This window comes from Trichosurus vulpecula, chromosome 7, assembly GCF_011100635.1.
Source record: "Trichosurus vulpecula isolate mTriVul1 chromosome 7, mTriVul1.pri, whole genome shotgun sequence".
Taxonomy (NCBI): Eukaryota; Metazoa; Chordata; class Mammalia; order Diprotodontia; family Phalangeridae; genus Trichosurus; species Trichosurus vulpecula.
The window spans coordinates 248,559,027-248,580,183 of record NC_050579.1 but is presented as its reverse complement, the minus strand read 5'-3'; the positions used below and the strand labels follow the sequence as shown (position 1 = coordinate 248,580,183).

Genomic DNA, 21,157 nt, shown 5'->3' with positions numbered 1-21,157 from the left:
TTTTCTTTGGGGTGGGGGAGGAACGTTTGCTGTCTCCTGTGTGTGTGTGTGTGTGTGTGTGTGTGTGTACATCCCCCCCCCCTTCTCCCTCTCTCCACATCAAGAAAATGAGGGGCTTGGGTTAGATGACCTCTGGAACGTCCCTTCCAGCCCTAAATCTAGGATCTGATGGTCTTTCTGGGACTTAGTTTCCTCATCTGAAAAATGAAGAGGCTGGAATAGAGGATGTCCGTGGTCCCTTCTAACTCAAATCTCTGCTATGGTCCTATAAACACACTGAGAGTAGAAACTGTATCTTGCTCCTCTTGTGTCTCCCACTCCAGCAGCTACCCACAGCAGCTACTCAATAATGTCCCTTAAGATAGGCAACAAAGATTTACCCAATTACTCTTGACAGAAGCTTGCATTATTAAACAATATGAGAAACAGAAGTTGTCGTTCAGTCCTTTTTCAGTCGCGTCTGCCTCTCTGTGACCCCACTTGGCATTTTCTTGGCAAAGACACTGGAGAGGTTTGCCATTTCTTTCTCCAGCTCCTCTAGATGAGAAACTGAGGAAAACGGGGTGAAGTGACTTGCCCAGGGTCAAACAGCTGGTAAGTGTCTGAGGCCAGATTTGAACTCAGAAAGATGAGTCTTCCTGACTTCAGGACTGGCACTGTATCCACTGTACCACCTAATGCCCTAATGGAAAGAAAGGAAAATAAAGGAAAAATAAAAGAGACTCAGGGCTTTTAGGGAACTTTCAGTTTGATGATAGAAGTCCATGCCTTTAAGGAGCTCCCTGTCTAATAGGAATGACAGTACCTGCCCTGGGGTAGTTCATAATCTGATGGGAGAGGAGAAGAAACACACAGATCCTGTCTAGGGAGCTCATCAGGATTTCATCTTCCTCTACCACCTGAGGGCAGAGTCTAGTAAGAATATTTACAAACTTCTTATCACAAATCTCTGCTAATGTTTGAGGTGATGCCTAGTTAGCTGGGGTCTGAGCTAAGATAGGATCCCTATTTCTGCCCCCCCTACACGCGGGAGCAAACACAGGCGCGCGCGCACACACACACACACACACACACAATCAGTGCAACCTTTTTAGTCTTTTCCTAGAAGAAAGTAAGAGGAGAGCCCATGGAGACATTGCCCCACGGCCTGCTTAGCCTTTTAGTGATATATATCCAATCAGCTCTGGGTAGTTTGGGCCATAACCCCAAGTGAGGGGTTCCCACCGAAGGGAAAACGGCCTCTGCATGACAAACTGCCCCCAAACAGGAAGGGGGTCTCACAAGAAGAATGGGGGCTTCTCCCTGAGAGGTTTTATTCCTTCATTGCCTGCCTGATAAACTTTTTCTGTAAACTTAAAACAAATCCTAATGACAAAGGATATTACCTAACACCGTCGGTAGCCCTTTGTCTAATCAGAAGAGTACTTGGCAAGGGGGAACCCAATTCATTATAGCGATAACGGGCTCTTTAACTAAAGCAGCCTAGACCCTCTTCTCCCCCAGGGCAGAAGGACCTGGAGAGAGAAGATAGCATTTGTGACAACGTGCTAGACTCGTGCCTCAGTGAAACAAGGTGTCATAGTCCAACACCCTGCCCCATTCACAAAGTCTCTACAGCCCCGATCAAGCAGAGCTCCCGGGAAACAAGCAACATCCCCATGATCCTTATCGCAGGTATGGAAAGCTGAACAGGAATTGGCAGGTCAGGGATAGAGGGCAGGTGGGTCTGGACCACAGCGTCTCCGACTTCCCTTTTAGCGGAAGTCAATATCCCTGCAGTCCTCGGGTTTGCAGAGCCTCTGAGGACCCCCTTCCTTACCTCCCTTCACCCCAACCCCGTCCACTGCGTGCATCCGTCCCATCCTGACTCCTCCCCGTCTCCTAAGCGCTTGGGGGTCGCCGGTAGAAGAGCACAAGAGGGCAGGCGCTGATGGGGCCGGGCGTGGGGGTGCATCTGTCTGGAGGGCCCCGGGGAAGTTTGGATGCCCAGGAGGGGCTCGCTCACCTGGGCTTCTTGCACAGCCGGCTCCCCACTGCGAGGCAGCGTCGCAGGGGCCCCTGAGCTGCAGCCTCGACCGGCTGCGCGCAGAAGCCCCCTGAGTCTCCGAGACACTGACAGTGCAGCCATGGAGCCGAAAAGCAAGCAGTCCACGCCCTTACCAAGGGCTCCAGGCCGCTGTGATCCGAGATAGCTCGGTCCGCTCCTACCCCCAGCAGAGACCCGAAGCCAGAAGAGGCGAAGCAGGGGCGAGGCCCGCGCGGCCAATCAGCAGTCGGCGTGGGTGCCTCCATGCCTTCTGGGATTTGTAGTCCCATGCTCCTTCCAGCTAGGGCAGACCCTTTTCAGTCCTAAAGGCGTGACCCAGAACTGAGATAACTAGACTTTGGCGTAGATTATAATTCCGCTGCCTGGCTTCCATCAAGGAGTGGATGAATAGGTACCTGCCCAAGACTGGACTTTGGGCTCCCTGGGGGGCTTGTTCAGCCACTCCAGAGTGACCACGTGGGTGCCGTCTACACCCCGCAGAGTGAAACTGATCCACGCCAAAATAGAAAGGAAAATCTAAACTAAGCGCATCTCGTCATTACTCACGTAAGAATTTAAGCTTCCCGAGGGCAGAGACTGTTTTTCTTTCTGCTTTTACGTATATCCCCAGCTCTTCCCACAGTACATGGCACCTACCAAGGTCCTTGGCCCTGGCCAGATTTAAAACCTTTGTCTTGAGGACCTTCTGTTCTTGGAAATAGAAAGAATAATAGATTGGAGTCAGAAGATGTTATCTAAATACCGACTTTGACACTTAGTTTGACCCCAATTGGGCAAGATTTCACTTCACCCTGCCCTCCCCAATCAGTTTCTTTTTTTCTGTGTGAAGTGGTGATGGTGGTGGTAAGCTAGATGATCTCAATCAATCAGTAAACATTTATTAAGCACCTACTATGTGCACTTTACTAAGCCAAGAGAATACAAATAAAAGAAAAAGAAAAAACAACCCCTGCTTTCAAGGAGCTTGCAGTCTAACATGGGAGAAAACATGCAAACAAATAAATAAAAAACAAGCTATATAGAAGATAAATTAGAAATAATTAACATAGGGAAGGTACTATAATTAAGAGGGATTGGGAAAGGCTTCCTGTAGAAGGTGGAATTTTAGTTGGGACTTAAAGGAAGCTTAGAGAGGTCAGTAGTTGGAGTGTAGGAGTAAAAACATTAGAAATGTGGGAGATAGCCAATGAAAATGCCTACAGATAATTGATGGAGTGTCTTGTTCTTGGAATGGCCAGAAGGAAGCCAGTGTTATTGAACTGAAGAGTATGTGTTGGAGAATAGGGTGTTAGAAGATTGGAAAGGTAGAAGAAGGTTCAGTTATGAAGGGTTTTGGACAGAGGTGGAGAGAACCTGCATCCTGAAGGTCACATGTGGCTCTCCAAGTCCTCAAGTGTGGCCCTTTGATTGAATCCAAACTTCCCAGAACAAATCCCTCTAATAAAAGTATTTGTTCCGTAAAACTTGGACTCGGTGAATAGGCCACTGGACTTAGGCCCAAGGACCTAGAAGGCCACATGTGGCCTCAAGGCCCCAGGTGGCCCCACCCTGGTTTTGAATGTTCCTTCCCTTCCAAATCTAAATTCAATTGTTCCCTTATAGCATCTCTCCCCATCTTCCAAGGTTCCCAGAGATGTGCATTGTCACATGGGAGGGGACAGTCAAACATATTTAGCCATTGACCTATTTCATTTCCCACATTCCTATTCCCAGATATCTGCCATGGCACTATTATCTAGTCTTTTTTTTTTAATGTTGCATAATACCAGTTTTAGCTGAGAGTTGAGGCTGGGTGGAGGGATTAGTCTGAACATAAGGTATTCTGAGGGAGGGCAGGCCTCCCCCTGGGACCTCACTCTTGGGAGCTCTAAGTAACTATGAGCAGTTGCAGCATGAAGGTAGCCTGGTCTTTTGATCCTAAGAAAAGATTCAGCATGACTTAAGGAAGAAAGGCTGATTTGTCAGAGTATCCAGAGGCCATGTAGTCCAACCACTTTCCCCCCCACATCTGTGAGTTCATCAGTGACCAGAAAATCCTTGGACAACATCAATTCAATTCATCTTTTACTTAAGTGTCTCCTATATGCCAGGCTCTGTGTGTGGATACGAAGACAAGATCGACCCTTGCATACTTTCTACAGAATGCATGTAAAACAGATAAGGCAATACAAGATAGTTTTTTGTTGGAAGAGAATATCAACAACTTGAAAGAACAGGAAAGTCTGTAGGGAGGAAGTTAGGGCAGAAAGTTAAGTTAAAGAAAGATGTTAAGAAATCTTTAAGACAGAGGCTGGAAGGAAGTGCAGTCCAGGTATGGGTTGACAGTATGTATGAAGATGCAGAGATGGGAAATGGGATACTGAATTTGGGGAATAGCAAACAGGCCAATTTGCCCAAAATAGGAAATGTCTAGAGGGAAGTTTATTTTAAGAAAATAAATTTATAAGTAAATTTACAAGTAAATATGCATATATTTAAAAAGTCCGGAAAGGTAAGTCAGAACCAAACTATGCAAGATTTTAAATGTCTAGCTGAGGAGTTCGTATTTTATCCCGAAGGCATTAGGAAGCCACTGAAGCTTTTAAGCAAAGGGAGTGATGTGATCAGACCCTTGTGCTTTAAGGAAAATTGTGTTTGTATCTGTGTGGGAGAAGAATTTGAAGGAGGAGAGGTCGTTTGTCAGAACAGGTGAGATAGTGAGGGCCTGAATGTGAATGAAAAGAAGGGAACAGATGCAAAATATTGTCAGGATAGAATTATCAAGACTTCACAACCAATGGTCATCCTGTTACTAATTCCTTAACCTCCTTAAATGCCAAGATCTACTCTCTCACTCCACTTCGGTCATACGTAGGGATTGGTCATACTCTAGATATTATCATTACTCTCCAAAGTTCCACTTTCCTTATTAGAAACCTTGACATTTCCTATTTGACCACCACCTCCTGCCATTTTGATTCATTCCTCCAAATCCATTCTTTACCTTTATTAGGACCTCCAAATCATCCCCTGCTCTTGGGATTTCCTAAGACCATAACAACCTCTGACCTGATTTTACTTTTCTCCCTCTCCAAACTCAACCCAATAGTTATCAATGTCAATTCGGTAATGTCCTCTGCTCTAGAATGCCTTGACCCTTTGACCCTCCCCAATGCTATACTGTACTCTGCTCTTGGACCCCTTCACCCTCTCCCCTCATATTTTGCAAGATCCCAGCCTTGTGTTACTCCCACCTTCACTTCTTCTGATCCTATTCATGAATCTGGAAGAAGTCTCATGACTATGCTGACTGGCTACATGGCAAATCCATTTTATCCAACATCAAATGAACCCTTGCCATACCAAGGCAGTCCTTTTACTCTTTCTTAATTGATTCCCGATATCACTCCCCACAGGCAGCTAATTAGAAAGAGCACCCAGCCTGGAGTCAGGAAGACCTGAGTTCAAATCCAGCCTCAGACACTTACTAGCTGTGTGACCTTGGGAAGTTAATTAACAGTGTTTGCCTCAGTTTCCTCATCTATAAAATGATCTGGAAAAGGAAATGGCAAACCACCTCAATTATCTTTGCCAAGAAAACCTCAAATGAAGTCATGAAAGGTTAGACATGATTGAAAAAGCCAAACAAAAAGCATCACTCCCCAGAGAAGCTATTCCAAACTTTTCCCCTCCTGAAGCCTCTTCCACCCCCATTAGCTGAGGAACTTACCTCTTTACTTTATTGAGAAAATTGAGGCCATTCCTTGTAAGATGCCTTTTCTCTCATTCTTTTTATTATTAAATCCCTTAATATCATTTCCCACTCTCTCCTCCTTTCCTTCAGTCCCTAAAAAGGTGGCCCTTTTCCTTCCAAGGCCAACTCATTCATATGTGTGTTTGATCCTATCCTCTTGCTTCAACCTCTCTCTCTCTCTCTCTCTCTCTCTCTCTCTCTCTCTCTCTCTCTCTTTTCTCCCCACCCAGTTTCTCCCTATCTACTGAACCTTTCCACCTTTCCCTATTCTTTAAAGCATGCCCAAGTCTCTTCATTTAAAAAATCACTGAACCCCATCACCCCCTCAAGATACTGTCCTTCCTATATCTTTCTTCCCTTTCTCAGCCAAATTCCTTGTAAAATTTTTAACCTGACTTCTGGCCTTGTGACTCAAATGAAATTTCTCCAAAGTTACCAATGATCCCTTAACTGCCAAATCTGATGATCTTTTCTCAGTCCTTCTCCTTCTTAACCTATCTACTGCATTTTACACTCTTGACCTTCCTCTTCTGAATATTTCTCTTCTCTGGATTTTCATGACACTGCTGGTTCTCTTCCTCCTTGTCTGACTGATTTTTCTGAGTTTTCTTAGCTGGCTCATATCACACTACTAAGTGGGTTTTCCACAAGTCTAGGTCCTGGATTCTGTTTATTTCTCCCCTTTCTTTCAGTCCCTTGTAGGGAAGAGATAACTTCATTAGTTTCTATGGGTTTAACTATCACCTCTATTCATATGACTCCCAGATCTATTCAGCCTAATCTCTCTCGTGAGCTCCAGTTTCACATCACCTAGTGGGCATTTCAAACTGGATGTCCCAGAGACATCATAAACTCAAAATGTCCAAAATATAAATCATTATCTTTCTCCTCAAATTTTTTCCCTCTTCCAAATTTTCCTAATTCTGTTGAAGGCACCACTACCTTTCTACAACTACCACCTCGTTTCAGGTGTTCATCACTTCCTAGATATTTATCACCTTCATCACATTCCTAGATTACTGCAGCAACCTCCTAATTTGTCCTCCTACTTCAAATCTTTTCACATTCCAGTCTATCCTAGTCCCTTCTGCCAAAACATTTGTCCTTAAGCTTAGGTATGACCATGTGATGCCCCTCCTCAATCAGTCCAGTGGCTTCCTACATCTATAAACTCCTCTGCTTAGCTTTTAAAGCCCTCTACAACCTTACTGCAACCTGTCTCATTGAATACTACTCCCCCTCTTTCACTTTAAGACCTAGCCAAACTGGCCTTTTCTCTGTTCCTCATATATAAGAAACACCATCTCCTGTCTCTGTAATTTTGCACTGGACATCCCACATGTCTGGAACGCATTCTTTCCTCACCTCAATCTCACAGAGTCCTTCTCTTCCCTTAGGCACAGCCTAAACACCATCTTCTGCATGAAACCTCTGATCTCCAGCCAACTACTAGCGTGCTTCTTCCCGAACTACCTTGTACTTAACTTAACTATGTAGTCCCTTTGTATTTGTTCCGTAGGTACTGATATGTGTCTTATTATCATCATAGCTGTCCTTACCATCTGCCTCATTAGAATGTAAGCTTCTTGGGGGTAGGGATTATTTCATTATCTATATTTGTATCCCCTTACCACTCCTGGTAAGATCCTTTTTTTCTCATTCTTTTTATTGCTAAATCCCTTAAAATCATTTCCCACTCTTTCCTCTTTTCCTTCAGTCCCTAAAAGTCCCTTTTCCTTGCCAAGGCCAACTCATTTATATTTATGTATGATCCTATCCTCTCCCTTCTCTCTCTCTCTCTCTCTCTCCCTCTCCCCCTCTCCCTCTCTCTCCCTCAGTGCCTGACATAGAGTAGGTACTTAATAAATGCTTATTAATTGATTAATACTTAAGACCTCCAAAGAAGAGGAACCTACCATCTCTCAAGGTAGCTCATTGTACTTTTGGTCAGGTCTGGTTGTTAAACATACTTTTCCCCTCCTTATATCAAACCTAAACATGTCTCCTAGCAAATTTTTCCCATTGTTCTGAGTTCTGCTATCTGGGGCTGATCAAAGTAAGTATAATACTTCTTCCACCTAATCACTCCTCGAATATTGGCATGACAATGATTCCTGGAAGTCTTTTCTTCTTCGGGATACCCATCCCCACTTCCTTCAACTGATTCTTGTACAACATGTTTCTTAAGTCTGTTGCCATCTTGGCCAAGCCTTTCCTTAAATGTGTTACCCAGAACTGATTACAATATTTCAGATGTCAGTCATCCAGTCAAATAGTATTTATTAAGTGCACTGGGAATACAAATAGAAAGAAAGTATGCCCTCAAGGTGCTTATGTTCCAAGGGGGAAGACAACATATAGAAGAAGACTGAAAAGAAGGACAAGCAGGGATAGAGAGGAGGAGACAAAGGTTTTCAGTGCCAGGGTGTGGTAGAAGTCCAGATTCTAGCCTGGGGAGGATTGAGACATGGCTGACCCAGACACCCTCCTTAAAAGGGAGATTTTGAGAGGAGCCATCCAATCAGAGGTAGAACCCTTCAAGGGCAGAGAATACATCCAATGCGAGAATTCTAGGACTGGAATGAGCTTCCAAATGAAGAGCTGGAGCATTGTAGAAGAAGTCAGGAGTGCAGAACCTGTAGACGTGGCTTAAACAGGGCTGAATATAGTGGAACTGCTCACCCTCATATTCTGGAAACAATTCCTCCCTTAATGCAGCCCAGGATAGCATTAGCTTTTCAGCAATTTTTATTTTTTTCAAGCTGCAGTATAATATAGTGAATTGGATAGCATGCTGGCTGGGAAGTCAAGAAGACTTGGGTTCAAATCCTATAACTAACAATTATTAGCTATATCACAAGAAAGTCACAACTTCTTGGAGCCTCAGGTTCCTAATCTGTTCCTAATGCCTATAATCCTTGTCTCACAAGGTTCTTAGAAGGTTCAAATGAAACAATGCGCATAAAGTGCTTTCCAAACTATACTCATTAAAGGCCCTTCGCTTCTATTTCATGCTTTAGATTCATACCAAGCTTACAATTTCTTAATCCTCTAGATCTTTTATTCATATAACTATGGTCTAGAGGAGCTTCCTTTGTTCTGTACTTGTGAAGTTGATCTTTTGAACATATATATATATATATATATATATATATATGTATATCTATATCAGTCAACAAACACTTATTAAGTGCCTACTATAAACCAGACATAGCCAATCAGTCAACTGTAAGTCAGTAAGCATTTATTAAGCACCTATTAAATGCCAGGCCTAGGCAACTAGGTGACAACTAGAATGGAGTGCCAGGCCTACAGCCAAGAAAACCTGAGTTCGAATGTGACTTCAGTCCTCAAACATTTCCTAGCTGTGTGATCCTGGCAAGTCACTTAACCCTGTTTGCCTCAATTTCCTCATCATAAAATGAGCTGAAAAAGGAAATGGCAAACCATTCCAAGTATCTTTGCCAAGAAAACCCCAAATGCGGTCACGAAGAGTTGGATATGACTGAAACGACTGAACAGCAACTACAAAATTGTGCTATTAAATTTCATCTTACTTGCTTCAGCCAATGTTCAGGACCTGTTGAGGGATTTTTTTTAAGATGTTCTCTGACATCTAACATATTAACAACTCCTCCCAATTTCACATCTTCTGCAAAATAGTTAAGCAAGCCCTCTATGCCTCCACTCAACTGATTGGTAAAAATGTTGGACAGCAGAGAGCTAAGGGCAGACCTCTCTCCAAATTAACATCAACACATCAAAGATTAGTCTTTAGATCCAGTCATTTAACTGGTTTTTTAAACTGCCTCAGAGAACCCTAAGCTCCTATTGCTCTGTCTTGTTTGGCATGAAAAACTTTGTAAAGTACTTTGCTAAAATCTAGGTCCACTCTTCCTCTTGTTGTTTTTTTTTTTGGTCTAGCATTGTCAAAGAGGACCATGACATCAGGAAGGTGATGCTGTGACTTGCAAGTGAATTGGATTTAAGTGAGAGAGGGCTATGCAAAGTCACCAGCCTCACTTCCTTCCCTGGAGCCATTTGGATCCAGTGGCCAGAGATGGATCAATATGACTGGAAATGGCTCTGGATGCAGTAGGAGATGTTGGTCTTTTTAAGCTGAAGTCTTTCTGAGTTCTCACTTTGACTGAGGCAATGCCCATTCAGCCATAAGGCTAGATAAGAAATTCTACTAGTAATGTGACTCTTTCGAAAAAAGGAAATATGGTTAGTATGGCCTGACCTATTTTGGATGAAACTATGGAAACTTTCGCAATCATTGCTTCCCCTTTTAAATGCTTATAATCCTTTTTAATATGTTCTAGAATTTTGCCAGGAAGTTAAGCACACTGGTCTATAATTTGCATAGTTTTCTTTCTTCCCTTTAGTTACTGCTTAGTTCACTGAGTTACAGTAAGTAATAACTAGAACAAGTCAAAGTTAGATGGAAGACACTAATTCATTCCTAAGCATTATATTTCTTAAAACGTTGCTTCAAATGGTAATTTCTTATTTGGCTAATATGTTAACAGGGTAAGGTAGGCTCATACAGATAGATTAAGAAGCAGTCATGGCAAAAGTACTAGATTTGTATGTGGGTTCAAATCCATTTCTTCTATTTGTTACCTATGTCCCTTTAGGGACCTCACTGGGCCTCAGTTTCCTTATCTGTAAAATGAAGAGTTTGTGCTTGATTTTCTTTAAGGTCCCTTTCAGCTCTAAATCCTCAGTCTACCTCTATTTTGTGGATAGAGAAGTGATGTCTTTGAACCTTGGACATGAAAACACAATACAGCCAGTTATGCTATGAAAATTGAACTTTATTAAAACATCAGCATGTATCTTGATTAAACACTGACTCCTGTTCAGGTAGCTTCCACAGAGTTGTCTGGTTGTACCTGTTCTAGGTATAATGCCCTGCAGGAAGTAAGCAATCTTTAGGTGGGTCGGAATGGGGACAATGGGGGAGGGTGCAGACCCTAGCCAAACATCGAACTTCTCTTAGCTTTAGATTCCATGTCTATAAAATGGGACTAATAATATAGCATCCACCTCCTGGGATTGTTGTGAGAATTAAATGAGATAACATATGTGAAATACTTTGTAAACCTTGACGCATCATATAAATGCTAGCTTATTAGTAAGCCATAGAAAGATTTAGGGCCCCTCTCCTCAAAGAGAACAAACATCCTGGGGCTCATCCTCCTACCATCCATGTGCACTGGAAGGCTAGGTACCCAAAAGGTGGCTCCTACATCACTTTAAGGCTCTGGGGTTAACGCCGATGGGCTGGAGTGGTAGGGGTGGAGAGTGTATTTTTAATACTAAAGCTCGTAAGTCTGCACTGGGTGGCATCCCCCATTGATTATCCATCAATACTTTCAGGCAACCGGACTTTCTTATGAGTGAGTGAGCAAAGACAAGGACATTATGTAAGATCACAGTATCATAGATTTAGATCGGGAGTTTCAACCATTGCCCGTCCCCCCCGCTCCACTCCCCTACATTCCTCACCCCCACTTCCCTCCATTAAAAAAAAATCTCTTCTCTAAAGGCCTCTGTTATGGGAGTTAATTTTCCTTATTATTCCTTCCCTTTCCCCTTCTGTTGCTACATCCTCTTTCTCAACCTTCTGTTGTTCTTTTGAGATAATCCCAACATAATGGACTCACATCAATGCCCTCTGTCTAAGTAGATTCCTTCTAACCACCCTAATGATGATGAAGTTCTTGGGGGTTACATTTATCACCTTCTCATTTGGGAATGTAAACAGTTTGACCTCATCAAGTTCCACATAATTTCTCATTCATGTTTACCTTTTTATGCCTCCCTTAAGTCTTGTGTTTGCATGTCAAATTATTCTATTCAGCTCTGGTGTTTTCATCAGGAATGCCTGAAAGCCTTCTATTTCATTAATATCCACCCCCCCCCATATGATTATACTCAGTTTTTATGAGTAGTTTATTCTTGGTTGTAATCCTAGCTCCTGTGCCTTTTGGAATATCATATGGTAAGTCCTCTGATCCTTTATTGTGGTAGCTCTTAAATCGTGTGTGATCCTGACCGTGGCTCTATGGTATTTGAATGGTTCTTTGTGGCTGCTTGCTATATTTTCTCCTTGATTTGGTAGCTCTGGAATTTGTCTATAATCTTCCTGGAGGTTTTCATTTTGGAAATCTCCTTGAAAAGATGATATGTGTATTATTTCCATTTCTATTTTGTCCTCTGGTTCTAAGATATTGGGACAGTTTCCTCGATAATTTCTTGAAATATGATGCTCTTTTTTTGTTTATCTGTTTAGAGTTTCAGGTAGTTCAATAATTCTTAAAGTATCTCTCTCTGGTCCATTTTCCAGGTAGGTTGTTTTTCTGATGAGATATTTATATTTTCTTCAATTTTCTCATTCTTTTTACTTAATTTTTTTCATGATATCTCATGGAGTCATTAGCTTCCACATGGCAAATTCTCATTTTTAAGGAATTATTTCCTTTAGTGAGGTTTTGTGCCACTTTTACCTTTTGTCCAATTCTGTTTTTTAAGGACCTTTTTTCAGTATATTTTGTGCCTCTTTAACCAAGCTGTTAATTCTCTTTTCATAACTTTCTTGCATTTTCTTGCTCTCCTTTCTTTCCCTATATTTCCTTTACTGCTCTTAATTGATTTTTAAAATAGTTTTTTAAAAAGATTTTTCTTTAGCTCTTCTAGAAATTCTTGTTGAGCTTGTGTCCGATCTTCATTTTTCTTTGATGCTTTGCTTGTAGATGTTTTCCATCATTGTTTTCTTCTGAATTTGTGTCTTGCACTTCCCTGTCACCATAATATTTTTTATGGCCAGGTTCTTTATTGCTGTTTGTTCATTTTTTCAAGCCTATTTCTTGACTTTGAACTTTATGTTACAGTTGACCTCTGTTCATCTCTAGGAGGAGGGCGCTGCCCCAAGCTTCTGGCTTTTTTGCTCTGATGTTTTCACAGCTAGTTCTGGGGGAGCCAGGCTTCCAAGACAGTTTTATCTGGGAAGAGGTGTTGTCACTACTCTCCTGATCAATGATCAGGTTCTTACCCAGATAGAGCCCCTACTTTGTTGCAACCATAACTCCTTTCCTCCTTGGAACTGTGACCAGAAACTATGGCCCCTGTCAACATTGTAAATAGCAAGGACTACTTTCTGTCCTGGAACTGAGACCCAGAACTGGATAATGGGCAACAGAGTTGCCAAAGTGCCCTCTCCTGCTTCTGGTGCTAGCCCAGTGGTCCCCTGGAATCTTTTCCTGAAGAGGTATTCAATACCCTCACCATCTCTGGGGGGGGGGTGGTGGTGGTGGTGGTGAGAGTTCTTGGTACAATGCTGACCTTCTGCCTCCAAGGATCCCAGTTGTTGTCAGAATCGCACTTTACTCCCAGCCAGCCTCCACTCCAGTGCCACAGACTTCTCCTTTTGACCTCCTAAGTTGTCTTGGGCTGGAAAAATGTCTTGCTTTGACCTTTTGTTGGTTTAAAGAAATTTGAAAGCAGCATTTAGATAATGCCACTTTAGAATTCGATTTGATGCACTATTTTGAATGTGTTTAGAGGGTAATGTTGAGAGAGTTCTGCTCCTTTTGCTCTGCCATCTTAGTGCCTAGATTTATATCTAGAAAGGATCTTAGAAATCAAGTCCAACCCCACTTACTTCACAGATGAGGAATAGAAGCATCAAGACATTAAGTGACCTGGCACAGTTACATAGCTATTAAGTCTTAGACAAGATTTGACTTGGGGTCTCCCAGACACCCAATTTGACACATTATGATGAGACTACAATGTGTCTCAAATAAAACAAAACAAAACGGCATCACAGAGAAATTAAAATAATTATAATGAATGCATACGTGATTTCTCCTGAGGTTTCCCAGATCAAAGTCATTCACAATAATCTTGTTCCCCATTAAAGCACTAAGCCAGTCCCCACCCTAACTCTCTCTGAGAGCCTTCAACTGATCCTTTGAGACAAGCCCAGCCCAACTCAGCCACTGGGCAGAGTTTGTTCTTCTCTTGAGTTGTTAAATTTCACTTTGTACTCTGAAACAATTTACTTAAGTGCTAGAGGTATCTTTGAAGCTGCATCTGGAGTAGAAAAAAAAATTTTAATTTGAAATAAAAAAAAATTATCCCAATTTCTTGAAGTTCTCTGTCACCACTGAAATGTGTTTATTGGAGAAGGGTCAAAGAGTTTTTAACTACTGGAACATTAGGCTTCCGTTTTTTTTTTTTCTCCCTTAATTATTGTCTCTTTTCAACACATTCCATGAAGCTTTAGGACTTTTCATTTGGGCATTGTGCTTTATCTTTCCCAACTTTGGACAGATTTGTTTGGTTTTGAAACAATGTCCAATTCTCTTGAGAACTGTTTTGTTTACGTAATAATAACAGCCCAAGGTCACATTGCTAAGAAGTGACAGATTCTCTGACTACAAATTCAGTGTGGAGGTAAATCTAAAATTGGGTGGGGAGTCATAGAATCTCAAAATTGAGAGAGACCTCAGGGGGCATCTAGACCAGAGAATTTTGGCCTCAGGGTCACATGTGGCCTCTGGAGCTGCCCTTCGACTGAATCCAAACTTCACAGAACAAATCCTCTCAATAAAAGGATTTGTTCTGTAAAACTTGGACTCAGTCAAAAAGCGGCACCCAAGGACCTAGAAGGTCATAGATTCCCCAACCCTGATTTCTAGACCAATGCATCTGCTAATGCAAATTCCCTATATGATATGATCTTTGAGGCTTTGTTTGAAGGCTTCGGGTGACTAGGAGCTCACTCCCTTCCAGAAATGCCGGATTCAGCTTTTGGAGAGCTCTTAATTCTTTAAAAGTGTTTGTTTACCTCAAGCCTGAAGTTGTTTCTGTAGCCTTTCTGCCCATTGCTTTTGGTTCTGCCCTTGGGGGCAAGCAAAACGAATCTAATCCCCCTTCCACACAACAGTCCTTCAAATCAAATACTTGAAGACAGCTACAATGTCTCTAAGTTATCATTATATTATTAGTACACATCATTCCATAACATGTAGTAGTATATATCATATTATACACTACACAAACATATATTATATATTATAATATGATATGCAATCATATAATTTATGTCACATATATTTTAATATATTAATTCTAATAATTTATTACATATTATTTAATTAATTAAATTGATATTAATATATTGCTGATGTTATATATTATATTGTATGACATATAACACAATAACATATAACATGTAGCACAATATAAAATATTGCTAATTATAGCTATAATTAATAATATTATAGATTATATTATCATGTAATATACAATTTAACAATAATAATAACATTTGTACCTAAGTCTTCTCCAAGTTAAACATCCTCAGTTTCAGGACTTCAAGTCCCTTTACCTTTCTCTGTTTCCCTACTCAGTGCTTGTAGTTAACATGAAGAGAACCACCTCTGTATTCAGGACCCGGCTTCACTTTCTGTTTATGTCACATGAGCTCTGGGACTCATTCTCCCAATCTGCATTTGCACTGGCCTCTTGGGTCCCCAGAAGGTAGCTAAGTCCCCACAGGGCTCTGAGGTTAACACTGAAGGTCTCAGGGTGGGAGTTGGGGAAGGTACATTTCTAATGCTGTCCCCTACTGGTAGATTTCCTCTGTGATCATCCGTTAATTCAATAAGCCAGCCAGAGTGATATTTTAATAAACAAAGTATTTTTAAACAAAGATGGTATATTGTGTAAGAATAGTGGATATAAAATATCCCTCCCCGCTCCAAACAGGGAGTATAGTCTCATACAAATACATAGAGTCCAGAGAAAGTTGAGCTCAAGCTTAGAGGTCATGTGGTAACAGATCAGAAATGTATTGGGGAATATTTGACAATCAATTCTCTAGGGGGAAAATATACTCATTACAAGCTTTTATGTGTAATCAGCATTATTAACATTTCTTCTATCACTTTCTTAAGTCTAACCAATTCAACAAAACAATAAACCAAGATCTAGTTTGTAGCTTTTGTCATTTCCAAGGTGTAAAAGCTCCTGCAGAAAATTAATGAGCGGGTTTTAGCTGGCTCCATCCAGCACATTCCTAGGATGGAGTAACTAACAGGCCCTGGAAGTCCTTTTCTTCCCTTTAGGGATATTCAATGAAATTATCTTGAGGTATGGTGTAGGCTCCAGTTGGTCTACTTACAGCTGACTTTCCTTACTGCATAGAGTTTGTCTTCAACTTTAATGCAGACTCTGGCACCAACCACTGCTGCCCTTGGGATACTATCAGGGCAGGGATGAGAACAGTCCAAATCATTGGTTCACAATCAATCAACCAATAAACATTTATTAAGGGCCTATTATGTGCCAAACACTGTGCTGCTAAGTACTGGAAGTACAAAAAGAGGCAAAAAATGGTCCCTTCCATCAAGAAGCTTGCAATCTTATGGAAGCGACAGCATGCAAACAAATGTATACAAGGAAGCTATACACAGGATAAATAGGAAATAATTAACAGAAGGGAGGCATTAGAATTAAGAGGGTTTGGGGGAGGATTCTTGTAGAGTGGCATTTTAACTGAGACCTGAAGGAAGCCCGGGAGGTCAGTAGTCAGAGCGGAGAGCATTTGAGGCATGAGGGGTGAGTGAAGGCGTACAGTCATGAGGCCAGTTACACTTGATTGAAGAATACTTGTCAGGGGGCAAGGTATAAGAAGACTGGAAAGGTAGGAGGGGACTAGGTTATGAAGGGCTTTGAATGCCAACATAGCATTCTGTATTTGATCCTGGAGGCAATAGAGAACCATTGGAGTTTATTGAGTAGAGGGAGGACATGATTGGATCTGACCTTTAGGAAAATCACTTTAGTAGCTGAATGGAGAATGGATTAGAGTGGAGAGAGATTTGAGGTATGAGACCCACTGGATACTACTCCAGGTATGAAGGGATGAGGGCTTATACCAGAGTGGTGGAAGTGTCAGAGAGAAAGGGGAATATCTGAGACATGTTACAAATGTCCTCTTCTGGTTGGGGTGAAAGGAAGAGGATGTTCTCCTTCTCTGTTCCAACAAGTGATTTCTTCTCAGGGGCATGGCTGGAATGGCTCTTTCCTGGCTCACCACTGAGTAATTCTACTTACCAAACTGACTTGTTCTTTTATAGATGACCCACAGAGTGTAACTGGATATACATTAGTTTAGTGCCCAATTCAATAGAGATGTTATCAACTGATAAAGGTATCTAGGCTAGATTGCCTTCCAGGACATCTTCAGGTCTAGATTTGGGATCCTATGGTTTGTGTAATTTTTTATCTTTTCTAGCTTATCAATTTTTCTTCCTATACTGTAGACCCTGGAACTGAATACAGTATTTCAGATATGTTCTGACCTGAGTGGAGGACAGAGATAATCATTGCCTTAATCCTAGACACCATCTTCTCAAACAATTTTTTTTGATAAAGGAAAATAGCTTTTTTTGTTGTTACTAAGAAACTTTTATAACACAAAATCCTGGGTACCACCAAGGAAATATTTCATGGGCAATAGAAATGAAAGATATTTTTTAAACAAAAAAAATTATGTAGGGCACAGCATACCTTCTTCTTCAGACTACCCTGTGGGGAAGGTCATAGGATCATAGAATTTAGAGCCAGAGAGGACCACAGATATCATTTAATCCAATCTTCTTACTTTACAAATGAAGAAAGAGAATCCAAGAGGCTAAAACTTCCCCAAGACACAAAAGTAGTAAATTCAAAATTCAAACATAGATTCTTTCCATTAGACCTTACTGCTGGAATCATTATCCCTTTTACAGATAACAAATGAAACCAATTAAATGTAGGATTGCACAGCAAGTAAACATTGAAACCAGAACTGAAAGTGAGATCTTTTGATCTCTTCTCTCATGCCTTTCTCACTACATATATAGCACATGTTGCTGTTCAGTCGTTTTCAGTCGTGTCTCTTTGTGATCCCATTTGGGGATTTTTTGGCCAAAATACTAGAGTGGTTTGCCGTTTCCTTCTCCACCTCATTTTACAGAGGAGGAAACTGAGGCAGACAGGGTCAAGTAACTTACCCAGGGTCACACAGCCAATAAGTGTCTGAGGCCAAATTTGAACTCAGCTGTTCTTGACTCCAGGCCCCAGTGCTTTTTCCCGCTGCACCGCTTAGCTGTCCATATATAGTACATTGTAAATGCTTAATAAATGCTTGTTGACTTGACTATACTTGGTGCCTCTTAGGACTAAGTTGTATAAATCAAAAAGCAACCTATTTTTGAAAGTTTTTTTAAGAAGTTTTTATTTTTTTTAAATTCAAAAGTAATTTAAAAATATTTCATTGGTACATTTCCATGTTGTTTTAAATGATTTGTCATAAAAAATATTGAATATCAATGTACTCAGTTCCCCTTGTTTTACAATTATTAACCTTTCCTGGGGAGGAAAAATAGCTTTTCTTCCCATCTTTTTTTAGAATGCTCTTAAGTTAAGGGATGATACAAATATCCTTTCAGAATTCTAAGGTCATCAGGCATCTTGGCATGGTTTTGTTATTTTTGATGTTCTTAAAAAAAGGAATTAAAGGGTGAGGTTCAAGGGGAGGAAGGAGTATACTAGGAAATAAAAGGGAGGAAGGGTAAGCAAAACGATATCCTAAGCTAGCCATTCTGCTCTCAGAAGGAAGGAAGCATGTTGGAGAGCTAGAAAAATACAGAATTGGGCACTGGAGAAGGAAAGAGAAGTATTACTGAGTAAGGTGACTTATGTAAATGTTGCTAAGAGGGCCAAGTTGGGGAATAGGAAGAGACAAGGAAGTCAGGAAATAGTAAAAGCATCAAGGTTCTCTAACTGAATTTGTCACCTCTCCCAGATTAATTATGCCCTGGAGTAGTAATCATTCTTGTTCAACAGGTTGTGAAAGTGTCTTCATCCATAAAGGAAAATATCACTGAAGTTGGAGAGGTTTAGTGACTTGTCCAAGGTAAGTTAGCAAGTGGCAGAGGCAGGATCTGAATCCAGGTTTTCTGACTCCGCATTCACTCTCTTCTCTATTATGCCTTGCTGCATCTTGTACCCACAGTGCTTGAAGATGTGATAGCTGGGCAGCTTCCCTTAGTTCTTTTTATTTCCCCTTAATCTTTAAGGCAGGTCAGCTAGGTGGCAAAGTAGATAGAGGCCGGGAGTCAGGAAGACCTGAGTTCAAATCGGTTCTCAGACACTTACTAGCTGTGTGACCCTGGGCAAGTCACTTCACCCTGTTTGCCTCAGTTTCCTCAGCTGTAAAATGAGCAAGAGAAGGAAATGGCAAACCCACTCCAGTATCTCTGCCAAGAAAACTCCGAATGGGGTCATAAAGAGTCTGTCACAACTAAAGGACAGCAATCTTTGAGGCATCATGCTGGATAAACAGGAGGCCTACTTAAAGACTGGAACTGGTCACATGTGTCAATTACCACAAATGGGAAGAAAAAGAATTCTGCAGATGTTAGAGAGATCCCGTAAATTCTCTGCTGGCAAAATTCTAGATTGGATTATTAAATGGATGGTTTAGGAACATATATTGAATTATTCTGGTTCCTTGTGGTTACTGCTTTTATAAGAACGAGTCATGCCAACCTAACCTCATTTTCTTCTTTAAAGGTATTCCTAGACTAGATCCAGGAAATGCTATGGACATAGTAATCTGGTTTTCAGGGAAGGCTTTGACAAAAACCTTTCAGGACATCCTTGTGGATGAGATGGAGAGATGTTGGCTGGATGAGAGCCTATATCCATTTACGTGGATTTCCAACTGGCTTAAAGAATGGTCTCAGAGAATGTTGGTTGATCATCTTCTGGTTATATACGTATATACATATATATATATATATATATATATATATACACACACATATATGAATGTATGTATTTTACAGGCGCCAGTGCAATATTCAGGTTGTATCTTTGTTTTCTCTTTCTTTCACCGCTTGACTGACCCACCTTTCAACCTGGAGGGTGGGCCTTCATGAAATCTTTCAGAGCTCTGTACTAGGTCCTGTTTTGTCCAACATTGTATTCACAACTTTGATGAAGATGGATACTAATAGGATGCTTATCAAATTTGGAGATGAAACAAATTTTGGAAGGATAGCTAATATTTGAGATGATAGAATCAGGATCCTATAATGTTTCAGGCTGGACCCTATTGTTTCTAGGGTAAGCCTGGAATTAAAAGCCCTCCTCAATCTGGCTCCCATCTACCTTTTTAAGCTGATTTCGTATTATTCCCCAATTCCATACACTCTACATTCCAACCAAACTGTACTAGTAGTAGTATCCTGAATTCAACAGTTAATTTTTATGTCTCTGTGATGTTTTTGCACCAGCTCTCCCACATCTCTGAAGTGCGCCTACTTCTGCTTTTTAGAATTTTTATCTTCGTGCAGGCATCAACTCTAGTGCCACCTCTTGCACAAGGCCTTTCTTTGATTCTCTCCATTGTTAGTGTGTGCTCATTCTCCTCAAATCACTTTGCATTTACTTATCTGTGCACAAGCTATATCCTTCTAGCTCTTTGCAAACTTTTTCAAAGTAGGGACTCCTTCACTTTTGTCTTTCAATCTCCAACCCCTAACACAGTGCCTTGAATATAATAGTTACTTAATAGATGTTTAATTGAGCTGCATAGAGGATCAAATTGAGCAAGATGAAACACACAAACACACAGACATATACATGTAGACATAGATGTAGCCATACATATCATGATGGATCCATGATCTTATCACTCGGGATAGAAAAACCAGCTTATTGGCAGGGGCAGGGAAGTGAGGGAGACAGGATGTTACAGGTGAAGTCACATCACCACCGTCACTACTTTGACCACCATCTCCCCTCAGACTCCAACGAAAATAATCCAACACCCTGAACCTAAGAGCCTTGGGAATGGCAATGCTTCTAGCCAAACGCCCTCAGCCATCACTCTGGGAAGCAAAGCTCAATGGAGATGCAGCCTGGCCACTGTTCCTGTGAGTGTTAAACCCGCAGCTACTGAAGATCCTGGAAAGAAACTTCTTGCCACCAAAGTCCTTGATACTGTCAAATATTTGCAATCAGAAAGTGATGTGATTTCATCCATGAAAATGAAACTTAAAAAGAGACATTATCAACTCCTTTGCTGTTGTACCCCAAAGACCATGGGACTTTTCCATATTATTTCCTATTGAAACCTTCCATATATGTTGTCTCCTTCATTAGAAGACCTTATTGAGAACAAAGTCTTTCACTTTTTTATATTGCCAATGATTAGCACAGTGTTTGCCTATAGTAAGTAAGGACTTAAAGAGGGCTTTAATCATTAATTATCCATTTGGATACTCCATGCATCGATTCATTAGACA

The 21,157-nt window shown here is 41.1% G+C and overlaps 1 protein-coding gene across 2 annotated transcripts in view; it reads right to left on the bottom strand.

Moving 5' to 3' along the window:
• Positions 1 to 2,300, bottom strand: part of MOCS1 (molybdenum cofactor synthesis 1) — a 44,086-nt gene extending 41,786 nt beyond the window's left edge. The window contains exon 1 of one of the 2 annotated variants that reach the window (XM_036767108.1): positions 2,006 to 2,300. In XM_036767108.1, the coding sequence (XP_036623003.1) occupies positions 2,006 to 2,128 (123 nt within the window). In that variant the 5' untranslated portion in view covers positions 2,129 to 2,300. The remainder of the gene's footprint in view (positions 1 to 2,005) is intronic. The other variant, XM_036767109.1, reaches the window with a different exon arrangement.
• Between the last annotated feature and the right edge of the window lie 18,857 nt (positions 2,301 to 21,157).